General features: G+C 45.6%; 1 protein-coding gene across 2 annotated transcripts in view; it reads left to right on the forward strand.

Moving 5' to 3' along the window:
• Positions 1-69: 69 nt before the first annotated feature.
• Positions 70-18,031, forward strand: part of CPSF3 (cleavage and polyadenylation specific factor 3) — a 38,908-nt gene continuing 20,946 nt past the window's right edge. The window contains exons 1-6 of one of the 2 annotated variants that reach the window (XM_012932937.2): positions 70-289; positions 5,708-5,771; positions 9,197-9,294; positions 10,763-10,891; positions 13,865-14,042; positions 15,713-15,802. In XM_012932937.2, the coding sequence (XP_012788391.1) occupies positions 240-289; positions 5,708-5,771; positions 9,197-9,294; positions 10,763-10,891; positions 13,865-14,042; positions 15,713-15,802 (609 nt within the window). In that variant the 5' untranslated portion in view covers positions 70-239. Of the gene's footprint in view, positions 290-1,673; positions 1,768-5,707; positions 5,772-9,196; positions 9,295-10,762; positions 10,892-13,864; positions 14,043-15,712; positions 15,803-18,031 lie in introns of those variants that run through there. The other variant, XM_055119823.1, reaches the window with a different exon arrangement.

Raw genomic sequence — 18,031 nt, forward strand, 5'->3', positions numbered from 1 at the left:
CCGCCCCCGCCCCGTCCCGCGACAATGCACAGGCGCAGCTGGAATCCCGCCCCAGCTTCGGACAGCTCGTGGGCGGAGTCTCCGGCAGGAAGTGGAGGGGAGGAGCCTAGGGCGTCGCGGGCTCTGGAGTGCCGGAAGTCGTGCTGCGCGTCCCTGGAGTGCTGCCTGCCTGCCTAGCTCCTTTCTGCATGGCTCTGCTTGCAGGGTAGAAAGACTCGGGTCTCCTTCGCCTTTCAGAGATGTCCGCGATTCCGGCCGAGGAGAGCGACCAGCTGCTGATCCGACCGCTGTAAGGGCCCGGCCGGAGGGAATTAAAGCACACGGGCTTTATCCCCCCTGGGCAAGGAGGGGTAGCCGAGTGGTTGCCCCGACTCCAGCCTGCCTCCATCCCCTGCCCTGGGCCTGCAGTTTGCTGATGGGCTTGGAGAAGGATTAATTGGAAGGGTTCTGCTAATTGAAGAGCCCCCCCTTTTCCCCTTTGTTCTTAGGGGAGAGTGTCTGGAGTTGAGGAGGGTAAAGATGTCTTTGCTGCCCCCCCCCCGCACCCCTTGGCGCATTCCCATACGGCTCAGGAGTGCGAGATTCTGTGACACCTGGTGATGCCTACTTTGGACCAGGATCCGCATAAGGCACAAGTCCTGCGGGAAAGAGTCAGACGTGTGTCTGGTGCCTCCAAAAATTGATGATTGCCAAGAAAGAGGGAATGAATCTGGGGCCAGCCAGGAGCTGCGTTCTGAGTGCAGACCCTTACCATGATCGGGAAGGCGAAAAGGTGGAAAGGAGAATAGGAACCGGTGTTAGGGACAAAAACATTGACTTTGATTGCTCGTGAGAAATCTGATCTTTTGCCAGAGAAGCTTCTACAGCTCTGCGGTGTGGCTTAGAAAGGGAACTAACGCTAGATGTGAGTTATCTAGTAATTCGTCTAATATAATAAACCATCTATAACTATTACTTAATGACTGACATCCTGACATCTAATGTCTAGTGACCAGGCAAATGTGCCTTTTTTCGAGGGTAGAATATCACCTGGTATATGGATTCAGTGAGGACTATCTGAGCAGCTCCAGATGCCATAATACTCTTTTCCCACTTTTTAGCACACATCTGTGCTCTCTTCCTGTGACCAGCAAACACAGTCACAGGCGCAGGCGCTGGGGATACAGGGAGGACAGGTGGAGGGAGTGGCAGGGCACAGTGAAAAGTCACTTGGGGAGAGTTTGGACTACAGGGACATCATGAATTCAGCCCTAAAATCCTACTCTGTCCCTCACTGCACAGTGGTCTCACTGAGCCTGTTTCCTCACATGAAGATGGTGTATGTGGCTTCAGTTTTGAGGCCACAAGTATTCAGTAGATGGCCCGTATTTAAAGTATGGAGAGGCAATGCACAGTGTGCATACACGCAGGGTAAAGGGAGACTTGCAGATGGAGAAGAGCTTGCGCTCTCCTACACTGGGAAAGTACAGGGTGTGAGCCAAGTCCTGAGAACCAATAGGAATGAAAGTCAGGTCAAGGATGCTCCAGTCAGAGGAGGTGCTTATGAAAACGAGAGTGGGAGCACTGTGCGGCCAGTCTCTTCGTGCCTGTGACTAAATAGGACCGAGAGAGCTTTAGGGGTTCACTCCTTGAAGGGACTCCGGAGTTTGTGTCTTTCGCCTACCAGTTATCGGAAGCCAGCAGTTTTGAATGAGATGGGATGTGGTGGAGATTTTCTCTCAGATCTTTTAGGAGCGTCAAAGATCTTTCCTAGCAAAAGTATCATGGGTGAGTAGAAGGGCAGATTAAATGGAGGGTGGCAGGTAGAAGGTAATTGGAATGAGTGAAATTGGCAGTAACAGGCTGATAAGAAATGGATTTGAGAAAGAAGTGATTTTTTTTTTAATTTGGGGGGCCATACCTAGTGGTGTGGGGGTCCATCTGCAATGCAGGGAATCGAACCAGAGTTGGTCACGTGCAAGACAGGTGCCTTAATCTCTGTACTATCTCTTTGCCCCAGAAAAAGAACTATTTAGAAATTTGTAACTCATTAGATTTGTATGAAGGGACAAAGTGTTAAATTGGAGAAAGGAGTTTAATTTCAGTAACTCCGATTCTTTGTTTGGGTCATTTTTGAGAGAACTATAGGAGACAGGGCAGGTCTGGAGTTAATTTGGGAGTTTAACTGTCTTATAAAACAGCCTTGTTGTGATATAATTCAGATACAATTCACTTAAAGTGATAGGATTTTGCATATTTTGTAGGGAGGCCAATTATTTTGCTTTGGTTTGCTTACTCCTGGCTCTGTGCTCAGGGATCACTCCTGGCAGTGTTCAAGTGACATATGGGGTGCTGGGAATTGAACCCGGGGTCGACTGCATGCAAAGCAAATGCCCTAACGGCTGTACCGCCATTCTGGCCCCCTGGGTTTTAGTTTTGGGGCCAATCCTGCCAGGGCTCAGTGACTCTGCAGTCCCTGGGAGCAGACTCAGCTCTGGCATGCAAAGACGCACTCTGGTCCTTTGAATTATGTCCCTTAGTACAGAGTGGTAAACCAGGCCACTAAATCCAGTTTTATTATCCTTCCAGAAAAGAAGCCTGTACCCATTAGCGGCTATACTTTCCTTTGCCCCAAATTTCCAGCCATAGAAAACTGTTCATCCGTTTTCCATCATGCAGATTAACCTATCCAGGACATTTTTAAAGAGAATTGGTGGGGAGGGATCACACCCAGTGATGCTCAGGGGTTACTCCTGGTGGTGCTCAGGCGGTGCTATAGGATGCCGGGGACCAAACCCGGACGGGCTGTGTGCAAGGCAGATGCTCTCCCTGGTATGCTATCGCTCCAGCCTCTGTTCTGGACTGTTTGAAGTCAGGACCCTCCGTGTGATTTTTGACTAATCTAGTGTGCCGTTCAGTGCAAGGGCCAAGGATGCAGTGTTGCTAGGCAGTGCTGAGGACCGTCCAGGCCCATCCAGTGGTGTTGGGATTCCCAGGGCTGCTCCCTGAGATGCGTGGTGCCAGGAATCAAACTGGGGTCAGCCACAGGCAAGGCATGTGTCTTAACCCCTCTCCCACCTCTGGACGCTTATATGAAGGATCATACAATATGAAACCTTTTGTGACTGACTTCTTCCACTTAGCAAGTCTTATCTAAGACTCATTCATAATTTGGAGTTTTGACTCAGTACGTAGTTAGCTAGGCAGAGCCTGGCAAGCTACCCGTGCATATTCGATACGCCAAAAACAGTTACAAGTCTCACAATGGAGACGTTACTGGTGCAAACAGTTACAAGTCTCACAGTGGAGACGTTACTGGTGCACTCGAGCAAATCGTTGAACAACAGGAAGACAGTGCTACAGTGCTACGTATTTAGCTAGGACTGGAGGGATAGCACAGCGAGTAGGGCGTTTGCTTTGCATGTGGCCGACCTGGGTTCGATTCCTCCGTCCCTCTCAGAGAGCCCAGCAAGCTACCCATGGCGTATTCGATATGCCAAAAACAGTAATAAATCTCACAATGGAAACATTACTGGTGCCCGCTGGAGCAAATCGATGAGCAACGGGATGACAGTGATACAGTGATACGTATTTGGCTACACAGCAATGAACAAATATTTTTTGTTCTGCCCTTAGAGAATTTTCATTATAATAGTGAGAGGCCAGCCATAAATGAGGTAGTTAATGATTTCATGCAGTAAAAAGTCTTATGTTAGAACATTCTGGATGGCATATAAGGGAGGCCTCTGAGAAGGTGGTGTCTTTTCCAAGATGATTCAGAGTCCGTCTTGTGAGAATCTGAGGGCAGCATGTTCCAGAGAGAAAGTTCTACAAAGGATCCGAGTGAGAAATGAGTTTAGCGTATTTGACTTTTTTTTTAGGGGTTGGGGGGTGCGTGGAGGTTTGGAGTCACTTGGCTGTGCTCAGGGCTTACTCGTGGCTCTGCACTCAGGAATCACTCCTGGTGGGTTGGGAACCATATGTGGTGCTGGGGAATCAAACCCGAGTTGGCCAGGTGCGAGGCAAGTGCCTGTCCTCTTTGATGTCCTATCTGCAGCCCCGCATATTTGAACCCAGGCGACCTGTGAGATGTGCCAGATGGTCCATCACTATGGCAGGTGCATGTGAGAGGCCCGAACTCTCTGGGCTGCAAGTACAATCTAGGAAGTCTTCGGCAAGTTGAAAGCATGAGAAACGGTCGCAAAGCTGAGAGGAGGCTCGAGGAAAGATGCCTTGGAGCATCGGTGTGTAAAGGGTGAGCAGAGGCAGTGCCGTGGAGGAAACAGGGCGAGAGCCTGAAGTCAGAAGGTGAGAGAGAAGGGTCCCAAGAGGGCAGAGAGCACTGCCAGGAGGACAGGCGGAGGCAGAGTGCGTGTGTGGCTGTAGAAGACTGGAAATTAGGGTTCAGACATTTGATTTAGGGGGAGAAGGGCTGTAGCACATTTCAGTTCTGATGGTGCAGGAAGCTCAGGAGCTGATGCCACAGTGTTCGGAGGAAGTACTGGAAAACTGAGAACTGGGGAGAAAGTGAGCTAGATGCCCAGAGGGTCTGTAGTCATCGGAGAGAAGGGAAGAGACCAAGACATGAGTGGGAAGGTAAGTGGCCTTGAGGAAAAGTGGCAGGTGCACATGGAGGCCAGTGCCTTACGTGAAGGAGATGGTTAGCAAAGGTGCCCAGGTTGGGAATGGTTGCCGTGGGAACTAGAAAACGCAGCTGCACGGGGGCGGGGCAGGGGAGTGTTTAGGTGGAACGCCAGGGTCTCCTGCAGCCTCTTAGTGGTGGGGCTTTCTTTATCCTCGTCTGAGGTACGGTCTCAGTATAGGGATATGGCCCACTTGTGTCTGTCTCCTGATAAGTGGGCTCTGAGCGCCTTACAGTCAGAATCCTTGGGTGCTGGGTGCTTTGCGTAGGGCTCGGTGGATAAAAGGAGCTGAAAGCTGAACAAATGAATCATGACCTAGAATGGTTGGAAGGAGCTGTCAGAAGGGAAGGGAATTGAAAATTAGGAGATTTAATTTAGAGTACATTGTATAGTTATTAGAAATAACACTGTTTCGTCATATGGTGGAATAATAGAAGTTAAAGGAACTGAGATTTGCAGGGTTAAGTATTTAAAATTAATCACTTGGCAAATGTGTGTCATGATCTAAAAAAAATAAAGGACTTTTTATTCTTGGGGGTCCCCACTCCCAGGGGAACTAGGGATTTGTGCCACAGCCAGCAATGCTCAGGGGTTACTTTCACTGTGTTCAAGAATCACTCCTGGAAGTGTTCAGAGACCATATGCCATGCCAGAGATAGAACCTGGGCAAGAAGTGCCTGACTTAACCCATCTCTGGCTTGAAAAGGAAAGAATTTTACAAGAGTATAAATTTACGGCAAAATTAAATGCTGATGCTCAATGTATTATTAAACAATCCGTGTAACCGATGGTTTATGTTTTAAGTACATTATAATTTAACCAAAACAGAAAGTTGATCTTTGAGCTCTTCAAATCTTACCATCTTCTCTGCAATTCTATTAAATCCCCACCCCTGAAATCCCAAATAGTCACTTTTCATCTTTTAACTCAAGGACACATTCTTCTCAGTCTTGGTAACTTTGTGAGACCCTCCTCTGTCAAATGAGTGCTGGTATCATTGACAGTTGCGAAAAATTTGAATTCATTGGATTTAACTTGGATTGTTTTTGAATCATTTTTTTATTTCTTCCCTTGAATGTTTACAGTGGAGCTGGACAAGAAGTAGGAAGATCATGTATTATCCTGGAGTTCAAGGGAAGAAAAATAATGGTAATTATCACTTTGTAGTCAAATTAACAGTTTGGATCTTTAGTAGTTAGGTTTTTCCTGGTATCTATTTAGCTCCCAGAAAAAAGTTTATAGTTGGTAAATATAGTCTCTGCTATCAGTATTTCCTTGCTTTCTTGTTTTAATTTTTGCCTGTTTTTCTGTTGATTGTTTTGGGTTGGGGGCTACAACCGTCCATGCTCAGGGGCTATTCCATGCATAATAGAGGGCCATGTGGTGACAGGGATTGAATAAAGGATGCACACTAGCCCTTTGACATTATCTCCCCCTGGCCCCTCTTTTATTATTATTCTTATTATTATTCTCAAATATTAGTATAAAAAAGTAAAGATGGACTGGAGTCGTAGTACAGCAGGTAGCCCACTTGCCTTGCACGGAGCTGGCCCTGGTTCGGTTCTCCAGTGGTCCTCCAAGCCCCACCTGGAGTAACCTTTGCACATAGCTGGGTGTGCCCACCACCAAAACAATTCAGTGGAGACATACTTCTCAGTAAAATGCCAAAACATTGAATAAACTAGGAAGCAGTGTTCCAGGATTGTGAAGTTAACAATTAGCTCCCCTAAATGATTGCTTCCTCACACGCGCTTTTCACTCCCGAGAGTCTGGCCAGCCTACCATCCCGCCCACAGCAGAAGGAGCCGGTGGTGCTAGAGCCCTGGTCTGGCCACCTAAGCGCTAAGTTAACACGAGCTTCCTAGGTGCGTTTTCTAGCCTTCCCTGTGCAGTTCAGTGGCTCATCCTTCCTTTAGTTCCTTGTGTGTCTCTATCCTGGAATTATTTAGGTTTTTGTTTTTTGTGGGTTTTTTTTTGGTGGGGGAGGACCACACTGGCAATGCTTAGGGCTTTCTCCTGACCCTGTGCTCAGGGATCACTCCTGGCAGGGTTCGGGACCATATCAGGTGCTGGGAATCAAACCTGGGTCGGCCTCATGCAAGGCAAGCACCCTGCCTGCTGTACTGTCGCTCTGACTCCAGACATGTTGCCTTTGTAGACATTTTGGGGGTATTATTTGATTGTAATGTGAAAAAAAAAAAAGAGTATGAAACATTTTTGAATGACTCTTAAAAATGTGTTCCCTAACCGTATATTTTATTTTGGTTTTAGAGTTCTGTATTCTCTCTCAGAATTTTTGTTTGCTTTGTTTTGGTGGGAGGAATCGCACCCATCAATGCTCAGGGGTTACTCCTGGCTCTGTGCCCAGGAATTACTCCTGACGGTGCTCTGGGGGTGCTGGGGATTGAACCCAGATCAGCCATGTGCAAGGCAAATGCCTAACCCACTGTATTATCACTCCGCCCACCCCACCCCCAATTTTCAATTTTTTTTTTTATTTACATATTTATTTGGGCTGGAGCGATAGCACAGCAGTTGGGCGTTCACCTTTTACGCAGTCGACCCGAGTTTGATTCTTCCGCCCCTCTCGGAGAGCCCGGCAAGCTACCGAGAGTATCGAGCCTGTGCGGCAGAGCCTGGCAAGCTACCCGTGTGTATTAGATATGCCAAAAACAGTAACAATAAGTCTCTCAATGAGAGTCATTACTGGTGCCCGCTCGAACAAATCGAACATATTTATTTGGGTTTTGTGGCCACACCCAGTGATGCCCACAGGTAATTTCTGAGGGTGTAATCAGGAATTATTACTGGAGAGTTTGGGGGACCGTATGGGGTGCTGGAGATTGAACCCAGGTCAGCTGCATGTAAGGTAAGTGCCCTACCTGCTGTACTATCTCATTGGTCCTCTAGAATTTTTAATGTTTTAATATGAAAATATTTCAAACATATGCAAGAGTAAAGAGAATGGTGCAATATATTTTCCTGAACCCTAGATTTCAACCATGTTGATACAACCAGGTCAAACTTGTTGAATATTGGGGCTGGAGAGATAGCACAGCAGGTAGGGCGTTTGCCTTGCACGCAGCCAGCCCGGGTTCGATTCCCAGCATCCCATATGGTCCCCTGAGCACCGCTGGGAGTAATTCCTGAGTGCATGAGCCAGGAGTAACCCCTGTGCATCACCAGGTGTGACCAAAAAAAAAAAAAAAAGCAAACTTGTTGAATATTTTATGTTTTTGTTTTTGTTTTTGTTTTTGTTTTTGTTTTTTGTTTTGCGTTTTGGGTCACACCCAACAATGTTCAGGGCTTACTCCTGGCTCTGCACACAGGAATTACTCCTGGCGATACTCAGGGGACCATATGGGATGCGGGGGACCAAGCCCTGGTTACTTGCATGCAAGGCAAACGACCTACCCACTGTACTATTTTGTTCTAGCTCTTCTGTCCATTTTAATTGTTCTTCAGGAAGTTAGAATTGTTAATGACATACTGGTCATAATAAAAATTGTATTCCAGGCCCAGAGATGGCTTGATTACAAGTTTTGGGTTTTGTTTTTTTGTTTTTGGTTTTTGTTTCTTTTTGGCTCACACCCAGCAATGATCAGGTTGCATGCAAAGCAAACGCCCTACCTGCTGTGCTATCACTCCAGTCCCTTGATTGCAAGTTTTAATTTTTTAATTTTTTTTTTTTTTTTCAAAACGAGGGTCCCCGTCTGGCAGGTCTCAGGGATCACTGTTTTTGTTTTTTGTTTTTTTGCTTTTTGGGTCACATCCAGTGATGCACAGGGGCCACTCCTGGCTCTGCACTCAGGAATCACTCCTGTCAGTGCTCAGGGGACCAACCTGCTGTGCTGTCACTCCAGCCTCAGGGATCACTCTTAATAGGGCTCTAGGAACCACAGAGGGAACCAGGGGTCAAATCTGGGCAAGGCAAGCGCAGAACCCACTGTACTGTTGCTCAGCCCCACCCATGGAATGCAAGTTTTGCATGATGGAGACAGCAATCCCAGCATTGCATGGACCCTAAGCATTTCCTGGAGCCGACCCCAAGTACAGGGCCAGGAGTAGCCCGTGAGCACTGTCAGATGTGTCTCCAAAACTTGAAAAAAAGGTGGGCAGCAAAGAGACAGTACAGGGTTAGGTGTATGCCTTGCGTATAACTTACCCCAGTTCAGTCCCCGGAGCACCACCAGGAGTGATCCATGAGCACAGCCAAAAGTAAGCCCTGAGTACCATCAAGTATGGCCTAAAAGCTGAAAAATAAGGATTGAGAAAAAATACATTTTAAGTCCATTCTAAATTCTAGCTAACTTTGATTAGGTGTTCATGGGTCTATTTCAGACATCTCAGTTACAGGTATTTCTAATTTGTTGAATGGATTTGTTTTGGGCCACACCCAGTGGTGCTCAGTGCTTATTCCTGGCTCGGGGGACCCAGTGGGGGTTCCGGGGATGGCACCCATACTAGCCATGTGCATGGCAAATGCCCTGTCCGCGACCCTCCTGCTCCAGCCCTGTCGCATGAGGTTTAGTAAACAGTGTGTGAGATTGCGGTCTGATCTTCCCGTCTTGCAGCTGGACTGTGGGATTCACCCTGGCCTGGAAGGAATGGACGCTCTTCCTTACATCGATTTGATTGATCCAGCCGAAATTGATCTTCTACTCATTAGTCAGTAAGTTTGGGGTTGGTTTGTTTGTTTTGTCTTTATTAACACACTGTTTTTCACTTTTTTCCTAGTAGAAAATAAATAATTTCTACTAGGAAGCATATTTCAAGCATCCTTTCGGGATTTGTTTTGGTTTTGTTTTTTGATTTATTATTATTTTTTTTAATAATTGTTACTGTGAGGTACAAAGTTGCTCGTGGATGAGTTTCAAACATACAGTGCTAGAGCACCCATCCCTTCACCAGTGTCCAGTAACCTCTTAGTTTCCCGGGTTCCGTCCCACCCCCTCGTCTGCCTCACTGGCAGATTCTTTTTCCTTTTTCCCTTTTAGGCACGGGGGTTTACAATTCCGTTACTGAAAGGGTATCGTGCATATCATTTCACCTCCTCTCAGCACCAGTTCTCATCCAGAGTGATCACTTCCCGCTATCTTTGTCATAGTGGTCCCTTATATTTCAAACATCTAAGACCATACTCTGTGTTATCCCAGGTTAGAGAAATTTCCTTCCCTACCTGTAGAATGGGCTGGAGCAATAGCATAGTGGTAGGGCATTTGCCTTGCACATGGACGACTTGGGTTCGATTCCTCTGTCCCTCTTGGAGAGCTTGGCAAGCTACTGAGAGTATCTCGCCCGAACGGCAGAGCCTGGCAAGCTACCCTGGCGTATTCAGTATGCCAAAAACAGTAACAAATCTCTAAAATGGAGACGTTACTGGTACCCACTCGAGCAAACCGATGAGTAAACGGGATGACAGTGATAGTGACAGTGACCTGTAGAATAAGGAGGAGATAGGATAGTGTAATACTTAGATATTGTAAAACTTGGATTATGGCTAGTGTAAAGATTTACTGTGAAGCATAGATTGGAAAACGATAGTGTGAAACTTGGATAGTTATAAAACTGTATACTAAGAATCTATTCTTCCCACAGTATCACCTTGGGGTCACTAATTTGCCACATTCTTTTATAGGAACTTGATTTCTTTTTTGTTGTTGTTTTGTTTTGTTTTTTGGGTCACACCCGGCAATGCACAAGGGTTACTCCTGGCTCATGCACTCAGGAATTACTCCTGGTGGTGCTCGGGGGACCATATGGGATGCTGGGATTCGAACCCGGGTCGGCCGCGTGCAAGGCAAACGCTATTGCTCCAGCCCCTTTTTTGTTTTGTTTTGTTTTTTTGTGTGTTTTTTTGAGGAACTTGATTTCTAAACAGTGACATATTCTGCTTTCAGTCACTAAAGTGCTTGCTGTAATTCCGGTTGCCAAGAGTGGGTTTGGATATGTTCTTCACTCTCTAATTAGTATTTTTACCAGCCCTGGATGCATTATTCCTTCCCCCTGCCCGTAACTACCCGTGGTATTGAAATGGCTGGCATGCCATGATGTCTCTCTACACTGATTAATCGTTTCATTGCATAAAGAATATGATGGACAATAATTTGCAGAACTGATGGGCTCTTTTTATTTCTAAGTTTCCATTTGGATCACTGCGGAGCTCTGCCCTGGTTTCTACAGAAGACAAGTTTCAAAGGAAGAACATTTATGACTCATGCCACAAAAGCCATTTATAGATGGCTTCTTTCAGATTATGTCAAAGTTAGGTAAGATACTTTATTCTGTTTTAACATTTTTTAAATTAATTATCCATAATTCATATGTGCAAGAGAGGTACCTTTTGTGTTTTGAAATGAGGCTCTGCTTTCACTGACAGCTGTCACAATGAGGTCATCTCATCGCAGTTCCTGGCATACCATCATGTACCCGGCCTTTATCTTTCTTATCCTTTGTTGTTGCTGTTGCAGTGACTAGGGATCATACACGCGCCTGACTGCGCTCACACACTGTAGTGGGGATGCTCACCAGAGTTCACGCGCCTTTTGCCGTCACGGTGCTCACACATGCCTGGCTATGCCATGACTGGAAGTTGCTTGTGGCTCTGGGAGGGGACAGCAGAGGCACCGAGGTCATGGCCAGCATCAGGAACTGAAGCCACTTGCCAGGAGACACGAAGGCCTCTGAGCACTCCCATCCCTGAGCCCTGACCTTGAAACATTCATGTAGTTTTCACATTCTTTAAAATCATGGTGACTTGGGGCTGGAGCGATAGCACAGTGGGTAGGGCATTTGCCTTGCACACAGCCAACCTGGGTTCAATTCCCAGCGTCCTATATGGTCCCCTGAGCACCTCCAGGAGTGATTCCTGAGTGCAGAGCCAGGAGGAACCCCTGAGCATCACCGTGTATGACCCAAAAGCAAAAAAAAAAAAAATTAAAAATTAAAAAATTAAATCACGGGGCTGGAGTGATAGCATAGCAGGTAGGGTGTTTGCCTTGCACTCGGCCAACCTGGGTTCAAATCCAGCATCCCATATGGTCCCCTGAGCACCGCCAGGAGTAATTTCTGAGTGCAAAGCCAGGAGTAACCCCTGTGCATCGCCGGGTGTGACCCAAAAAGCAAAAAAAAAAAAAGGAATCATGGTGACTTAAGTGAGCTGTAAGTTACGATAACAATATTCTGAATATAGAATTTCAGAATTTTATTAAAGTTCACTTGCAGGAGGAAAATCCATTTCTTTGCTTGAAAGTTTTAAGATATTTTTATGATTCCTACAGCATAAAGTATTACTCTTCAAAAGTTTCTTCTTCAACATGTATATTCTAGCAAAGAATGGGAATTTCCTTATTAATAATTATGGTATTCATCCTTCCATAACACCATGTTTGAGGGTGGAGTGATACTGCCATGGGTAAGGCACTTGTCTAGTGTGTGGCTGATCCTGGTTTTATCCCTGGCCCCCTATGTGGTCCCCTGAGCACTGCCAGGAATGATTCCTGAGTGCTGTGGTAAGAGTAACCCCTAAGCATTGCCAGCTCTGGCCCAAAACCAAACAAAAACATAAATAACACCATGTCCTCAACTCTTCATATTAACCTGATTAATCTTCATATCACCTTCATGTACTGAGAGTCTCATTTATTATGGGTGGTGAAACCAGGCACAGAGAGGTTAGATGATTTGCCTACTTGGATGGCTCAGAGAGACCAAGCTCGGATGGAGCCCCCAGGAGTCCGACTCCAGAGCTTATATTCTTAATCACTGTCTTTCCTGCCCCCACTTTTTAAAAAGTATATTAGCTTTATTTTCAGGAAAACATTTATGCTAGACTCCCCCCCCAAAAAAAGTTTTTTTTATTGTATTGTGAGAATGGTATCGTCTATGGAACAGTACATTTGTGAGTTTCTCAGAAGTGTTGAGATGGAAAACAAAGGTTGAGAAATAATGTCCCAAAGAGCATTTTGCCTTAATATATCATGTGCTTTGCTGAGCAGCATCAAGCTTTGTAGCTGCACACACTGAACATTCTAATTATAATACCAAAAGGGGGTACATACATAAATTTTCCAAGATATTTTAAATAGCATAATATATACAATATAATTTTTTAATATATAGCTTCATGATGGGGCTGGAGCAATATCACAGCAGATAAGGCGTTTGCCCTGCATGCAGCCGACCTGGGTTCGGTTCCTCCACCCCTCTCAGAGAGCCCGGCAAGCTTCCAAGAGTATCTCGCCTGCACGGTAGAGCCTGGCAAGCTACCTGTGGTGTATTTGATATGCCAAAAACAGTAACAACCAGACTCATAATGTGCGCTTTCCCCTGGAGATCTCTCCGGCCCGCGGAGAGACAGCAGTGGAAAGTGCTCCTAATTGGGTGGGTTCTGTGAGCGGTTCCGACCTGAAATAAAACTAGTGAGGATAATAAATAGGGGGCCCAAGACGACACATGCCGATCAAGGGCAACTTTATTAACTGCCACGCTGGTTTTATACTTTTCTTAGCAGGGGGTTGGTACATAAGTTGTCAATCATCAGGGAAGTGTCTTCTCAGACCAAATAAGGAAAGGTTCGGGGTGTATTAGGTGGGCTTACAACATTCTTCAAGAGTAGATTGAGAAATAGTGGGGAGAGGAAGGCAAGGGTTTATCTGGCAGGAGCATCTGGCAGGAGGAAGGCACAAGGTAGAGGAAGGTATTCTACTTAGGGGCTTAATGGCGTCTCTTAGTTAACTGCCCTGGGCTACTTTTACCTCTTGAGTTTGGCTATTTCCTTTGTCACAAGGGCACCTGTGCCTCAGGTCAAGCAAAGCTGGTAATGGAATTTTCCGGTTTGTCCAGGGTAAAGGTTTCGGGGTCCTCTTTCGTTCAGGGTCCTGAGCAGTCCCCAACAATAATGGAGACGTTACTGGTGCCCGCTCGAGCAAATCGATGAGCAACGGGATGACAGTGACAGTGACAGCTTCATGATTATACTATCACAGATGTTTTTTTCCTTTTTGTTTTTGGCCCTCACCCAGTGGTGTTCAGGTTTATTCCTGTCTCTGCGCTCAAGGATCACTTCTGATGGGTCTCAGGGGACCATATGGGTTGCCAGGGATTGAACTCAGGACAGCCATGTGCGAGGCAAGAGTCCACTATAGTATCACTCTGGCCCCTATAGATCATTTCTTTTAGTTCAGAGGCTTTTAAAAATGTCCTACCCATAATTCTTTTTGTTGATCTCTTTGAAAATGTAGTAACATATCAGCAGATGACATGCTGTATACAGAGACAGATTTGGAGGAGAGCATGGACAAAATTGAAACTATCAACTTTCATGAAGTTAAGGAAGTCGCAGGAATCAAGTTTTGGTGTTACCACGCGGGGCACGTTCTCGGCGCTGCCATGTTCATGATCGAGATCGCGGGCGTGAAGGTACTTGGGCTCTGTCAGTTTCTGTCCACCGGAATCCACCGTAGAGCTTCTGCTACCCAGGAGGACTAGAGAGTCCTTCACGCTTCTGTCAAAACTCTGAACAGGGCAGAATCCAGTTGACTTTTTTTTCTTCACTTAAATATTATAGTTCATACTTCAGTGTGCAGTTCTTCTTAATCAAGTTTGAGAAAAGCAAAATAAGCATCTCAAAAATGTAAATTTCCTTCATAGCATCATAAAATTAATTCTTTTTCACTGTTCTTTAGAAAGGAAAAGCGGGGCTGGAGAGGTAGCACTTGCCCAAGCCTTAGTACCCTGAGCAGTACCAGGAAAAGCCCAGAGTACGGCAAGATGTACCCCAAAGTCAGAGAGAAAGGAGGGAGGGAGGGAGGGAGGGAAAACAAGAAGGAAAGGAGGGGGGGAGGAAAAGCAGGACGGAAAGGAGAGAGGGAGGGAAGGGAAAGAGGAAGAGTTATGACTACATCTAGTTCTCATTAAAAAATAAAACTGCATGAATAGAGGTGGTTAATCAGAGATTATCTTTCCAGTCATTCTTGATTTTTAAAAAAAAAGACCAGTGGAAAACTTGTGAAAATGTAGGTGGGCAAATAGATTTTAAGACTAATAGGTTCTAAGCCATTCTTCCTCTGGCAGCACATTAGAATCATTGCAAAGCTTTTTTAAAAATACTCATTAAAGAAAGTCACAAAACAACAGCAATAATAATAAAGAAAAATGTAGGGGCTGGAAGGATAGTACAGCGGGTAGGGCTTACACTCGGCTGACCTAGATTTGGTCCCCAGGACCCCGTATATTGCTCTGAGTCTCGCCTGGAGTAATCTCTGAGCAGAACTAGGAATAAACCCTGAGCAATGCAAGGTGTGGCCCAAAAAACAAAAAAGCAACTTTTTTCTTTTTTTCCAAAAAAGACCCAAAAAGTGCTCACTGAATCAAAAACTGAGTGAGGGGGTGACATCTTTTTTTTTTTTTAAGGTGATTCTAATGATAAAAGATTCTATTAACCAGGATAACAACACTCTAAATTTTGGCAGCTACACATATATTTGATAACATTAATCTGTTGAGTTATACTTTTCTTTTTTATTTGCTCAAAGACCCAGAAATAAGCAGGAAAGTGCACAATTGCAAATTAAAATTCCCACTTGAAATTCTATGCAACCATCCCCCATCCCCCACTATGTGTTTGGGAGGTTCTCGGGGCCATTTTCTAGTGTGTGCTTCCGAGGTGCTTTGGGGACTCCGGCAGTGCCAGGAATTGAACTCAGAGCTTCGCCCACTGAACTATCTCCCCAGTCTCCTTCCTATGAGTTTATCTGTATAACTGGATCATTGTCTCGGAGATCTCCCTAGGTCTCTTTCCTGTCATACCCTTTCTTTCGGAGGTGCCTAGGGTATCTCTCAAGTTTATTAATTGACACGTCATTTTTGTGGGAGTTTTCTGGGAGTTTGTTATTCCCATTAGTTAAATAATTTAAACTGAATGTATTATCACTAGACTAAATTGCAACTTTGAATCAGACCCAGGGTTGCATCTAAATGTCATTGGTGTGCAGACTCCTTTTTCTGTTGAGTTTCATATAAGATTTTGTGTGTTACATTTATTTACTAGTAGAATGAAGCCTAACTTTCCGCTTTTATCTTTTTCACAGCTTTTATATACAGGTGATTTCTCAAGACAAGAAGATAGACACTTAATGGCAGCTGAAATTCCCAATATTAAGCCTGATATTCTTATTATCGTGAGTACTACTATACTGTGCTAAAGTGTAATGGAAGCGTAAATTGTTTTCCTACCGAGAAGGAATGCCATCTCATAGCCATACATGTTATCAGATATTTTCATCTTTGGGCTTCTCTGTATAGTACTCCGCCAGTTATTCTGTATTAACTCTCTCCAGTGTCAGATTTGTGTTGAGGTTAAACTGCCCAGATTCATATACTTTCTGGGTTGTATAGAAACTTTGTGGCCCCACAGCCTTGGCTCTCTTGACTGTCTTGACTGATGGCACCTCCTAATTTTATATGTATTTCAAGTCTGCCTATGAGTTTAAGTCTTGAAAATACAGAGTCAGTAAGTACAAAGTAGTTTTGGGGTGGGGGACTTGGTGAGGAGCAAATTCTAAGTGTGTTTTGGTGACGGTGAGCTCTGAGGACTGAGAACTTTGGAGCCTGTGGTGTACGTCGGAATATCAAGTGCTTTTGGCTAGAAAAGAATTCTATAAAGAACTTCTTGGGGCTGGAGCGACAGCACAGTGGGTAGGGCGTTTGCCTTGCACGCGGCCGACCAAGTTCGATTCCCAGCATCCCATATGGTCCCCTGAGCACCACCAGGAGTAATTCCTGAGTGCAGAGCCAGGAGTGACCCCTGAGCATGGCCAGGTGTGACCCAAAAAGAAAAAAAGAAAAAAAAAAGAATTTCTTTTTAACTGGCTCAACTGTTCCAATACGGGGACTGAACTTGCCCATTTTGTTCGTAGGCACACAACATGTGCGCTCATTGAAGTTGCTGCTGCTGCTGCTTTTTGTTTGGGGGCCACACCTGGCTGTGCTGAGGGCTTACTCCTAACTTTGTGCTCAGAGATCAACCAATCCTGGCAGGGAACCATTTGCGGTGCTGAGAAATCAAACTTGGGTAGGCAGCGTGCTAGGCAGGCACATACCTTAACTATTCCTGTTGCGTGATCTGCAAACGAGGAAGGTCTCTCTCTCTTTCTCTCTCTCTCTCTCCTCTCTCTCTCTCTCCTCTCTTCTCTCTCTCTCCTCTCTCTCTCTCTCCTCTCTTCTCTCTCTCTCCTCTCTCTTTCCTCTCTCCTCTCTCCTCTCTCCTCTCTCCTCTCTCTCTCCTCTCTCCTCTCTCCTCTCTCCTCTCTCCTCTCTCCTCTCTCCTCTCTCCTCTCTCCTCTCTCCAGTACTTCAGAACTTGACTTTGCTTATGAAACATCTAGTGACATTTAAAAAAAATACAGTTTCTGATTCTGTGGTTCAGGGAGCCTGAGTGAGCTTTGGCTCTTCTCATGAGCTCCTGTGAGTGACGGTGCCACTGGCCATCAGAGCATGCATGGGATCTTCTTAAACTGAACTGTCAGAAGCAGAATTTAGTGGGCTGGAAAGATGGCAAAGGGGTTAAGACGCTTGCCTAGCCACGTAGCCGCCCGCTCCATCCCCCAAGCACCGTGGGTCTCTGCCGAGCACAGAATTCAGGAAAAGCCCCTGAACACCATCGAATATGGCCACAACCTCTCCTCAAATGATAATTAAACATAAATAAGAGTAAGTAAATATAGAAATATCTATCTGTGAATTAATATGCTTTGACTTATTATTAGAGGAGGGAGAAATATTTTTTCAATTTCTAGAAAGTAAAATGTTTTTCGGAGGGTTGGGCTTGATATTTTGTTTCTGGTTTTGTGTTTTGGTTTGGGGGCCATACTTGGCAGTGCTTTACTCTTGATTCAGTGCTCAGGGGTCCCTCCTGGTGGTATTCAGGGGACCATATGTGGTGCAGGAGTATGAAACCAGGCCCTCCTGCATGCAAAGCATGGAGCTATTTCTCCAGCCTAGCAAACTTTTTGTGGTTTTTTGTTTGTTTGTTTGTTTGTTTGTTTGTTTGTTTTTAAAAGACAAAGCAGGGGCTGGAGAAGTAGCACAGCGGGTAGGGCGTTTGCTTTGCACACAGCTGACCCGGGTTTGATGCCCAGCATCCCACATGGTCCCCCCGAGCACTGGCAGGAGTAATTCCTGAGTGCATGAGCCAGGAGTAACCTCTGTGCATCGCTGGATGTGACCCAAAAAGCAAAAAACAAAACAAAAAGCAAAATTAACTTAGAGATTTTTGCTTGGGTTTGGTTTTGCTTTTGGTTTGGGGACCACTCCCAGCTGTGCTCAGGGCTTACTCCTGGAAGACTCAGGGGACAAGATGCTGGAGATAGGCCCTGGGTCAGCTGCATGCAGCCCAACCCGCTGTATCC

This window comes from Sorex araneus, chromosome X, assembly GCF_027595985.1.
Source record: "Sorex araneus isolate mSorAra2 chromosome X, mSorAra2.pri, whole genome shotgun sequence".
Classification (NCBI taxonomy): domain Eukaryota; kingdom Metazoa; phylum Chordata; class Mammalia; order Eulipotyphla; family Soricidae; genus Sorex; species Sorex araneus.